This window comes from Silene latifolia, chromosome 10 (genome assembly GCF_048544455.1).
Source record: "Silene latifolia isolate original U9 population chromosome 10, ASM4854445v1, whole genome shotgun sequence".
NCBI lineage: Eukaryota > Viridiplantae > Streptophyta > Magnoliopsida > Caryophyllales > Caryophyllaceae > Silene > Silene latifolia.
The window spans coordinates 163,884,411-163,887,115 of record NC_133535.1 but is presented as its reverse complement, the minus strand read 5'-3'; the positions used below and the strand labels follow the sequence as shown (position 1 = coordinate 163,887,115).

The 2,705-nt window shown below is 38.4% G+C and overlaps 1 protein-coding gene across 1 annotated transcript; it reads left to right on the top strand.

The window, feature by feature from the left end:
* Window positions 1-638: 638 nt before the first annotated feature.
* Window positions 639-2,396, top strand: LOC141608861 (uncharacterized). The gene is made up of 4 exons (XM_074428207.1): window positions 639-811; window positions 1,383-1,542; window positions 1,645-1,761; window positions 1,864-2,396. The coding sequence occupies exons 1-4, from the start codon at window positions 639-641 to the stop codon at window positions 2,275-2,277; spliced, it is 864 nt and encodes a 287-aa protein (XP_074284308.1). The 3' UTR covers window positions 2,278-2,396.
* The last annotated feature ends 309 nt before the right edge of the window (window positions 2,397-2,705 follow it).

Sequence of the window (2,705 nt, the reverse complement as noted above, 5' to 3'; positions counted from 1 at the left end):
ACCGTCTTATTCAAGATTCAATGGAGGGATAATTCCGTAGCTGGAACGAGAGTCCATGATCGTTACAAACTCGTGGAAGTGAATCATACTCGAACCTACTCTCAATATGACCCATTTATACTTGCACAACAAGCTCATCAAGTTTATTTTGCATCTCTTCCGAGCACAAGCAATGATAGACAACAAAAGCAATGGTGGGCCGTTTTTAAAACAAAGGCACGATCAGAAGTTGATACATCTTTTTTTCCAAGAAGAGGTTGTATCAGAAACAGTTTTGTCCCCGATTGATCATGATGAAATTATTTATGCAAATGAGATAGAAGCGGATGAGGAGTTAGAAGAGGAAGAAGAAGAGAATGATAAGGAGAGGGATGGGATAGAAGAGGGGGAAGAAGAAGAAGAAGAGGAGGAGGAAGAGGAAGAAGAAGAAGAAGAAGAAGAAGAAGAAGAAGAAGATGAGGATGATGATGATGATGATGAGTAAGAGAAGGTATTAAAAGTATACATATCAAAATTTGGAAACAATTATTAGCGTTTTATTTTGTCTTTTATACTTGTTTATTAGGTTTTATTTTTTTGTATCTTATAATAATTATCTTGTAATATTTGCTAACACTTTTTATTCAATTGTAGTACACATGGCTCCTGGAGGAAGTAGGCAGCGCGGAGGCTATAGTGAGGGAGGTAGTAGCTCCCGAGAGCAGGAGGAGGACGTTGACCGTTCTACTACGGAGGTGAGTGAGGAGGAGGAGGAGGTTGCTATACCCCGACATACTGACAACAGGATGATCCTTGATCCGAATGGTCTTTGGTAATTTTTTATTCATTCTATTTTGTAATTTTTTTATTTAGTAATAAATGACTTTTTTTAGACATATGTTAATTATACATTATTTTTTTCCTATATAATTATGTTTTTAACATGTTTGATTTCAGGTTTAGAAGTCAAACAGTTGTTCGTGGTGTGACTAATAGCACCCAAGAGAACATGACACACGGCGTTACTTGTTGGAGTAACGCTAGTGATGAAGATAAGGAGATGTGGTTCAACAACTTCCGGATATCTATTTATAAAATATATATTATTAAATATAATTTATTTATTCTTTTTACCTTATTATTAATTTGTTTCTCATCTATGTGTTTACTTTTTGTAGCGTGTGTTCTATTGGCCAACCAACCTTGAGCGCCTAGTTTGGCAAAGGTATAATGACATTGGCAAGAAGAGGCTAAGGGACAACATGTATAAGGTGTCTAAGAGGAAGAAGGCGCCATCTTTCATGAAAGGTATTTAGTTTCTTTTAATACCCGTAATTAGTTAAAATTCATTACATATTTTGAAAATATATTAATTAATAATTGTTATTTTATTGATTACTGAGTTCGTCATATGAGGAATATACCAAGTACCGGAACAGTCCTGAGTTCAAGGAAGCATCGGCCCGGAACAAGATCAACAGGAAAGGAGGAGATAAGGATGCGGAAGTTGAGCCTACTCATTATGGAGGGTCTCAATCTTTTCATGATCGTGTGGTATTAGATGTAAGTTATTTGTCTTAGCTTTTAATTTAATAGTCTTCTAATTTAATTAGTCTCATTAATTATCATGTTTGAATAACAATTTCCTTGTTTTTTTTCCGGAAGACCAAGAAGAATAAGGGTAAGGTACCCACGATTGTTGATCTCTTTGTTGACACTCACGCAAAGAAGACAAGCAAGGGCAAGTTGATCTTCGCGAAGGAAAAAGATCAACAGTTATATGTAAGTGTCAAAAAATAAAAATTTCTTAGCTTTTTAAAGTATATGTTTTATCAATTTTTAGATAAGTAACCTCTAACCATTAATGTTTTATCAATTTTTTAGGAACAATTCCTTGTCCGTAGGAAGAACAACCCGGAAATTGATGACAATGAGCTATGGTTTGATCTTGTTGAGGGGTTCCAAAGAGGAGATGTGTATGGAGCCGGGTCGGCAAAGGAGATTTTCTACCCTCCTACAAGAAGAAGAGGGTCAATTTCCTCCCAACAACAACCTTATACCCCAAGTGTCGTGAGTGTGCTCCAAGCTCAATTAGCCGCCAAGGAGAGGCAGGATGCCGAGAGGGAGAGGCGGGATGCCGAGAGAGATGCTGAAATTCGGAGGATGAAGGAGGAAATGGAACGGATGAACTCCTTCTTCGCCAATTGCAACACTGGGTGGCGCCCGCAACCAAAGGATCCTAGAGATCCTAATCATGGAGGTGGTAGTGGAGCGGGAGCAAGTTTCCCTGTTTCGTAGTTATGTAGTAGAACTCGTAGTTATTCCCGGATAATGTTAGATGACCAAACTCGTAGAACTCGTAGTTGTGTGTATGGAACTTGATTTTCTTTATCAAGTTTGGTTGTGTTGGCTTCCCATGTGTTCTCTGCTGGAAGTGTTGGTTTATTTGCAGGTTTTACGTATTTGGCTAGGTAAAAAACGATTTTTAGGCAAAAAAACATGTAATTTTGGCGACGGACACTAGGCATTTGGCGACGGCATTCCGTCGCTAAGTCTCTGATCATGAATTAATTTTAGGGACGTTGGCGACGGAAATCAGTGCCATTGGCGACGGAAATCAGTCGCCAAAATGGCGACCAAGTTCTGTCGCCAAAATGGCGACCATTACCCGTCGCCATTTTGGAGGATATGGAGATGACGTGTATATTTAAAAAGCGACAAATGGC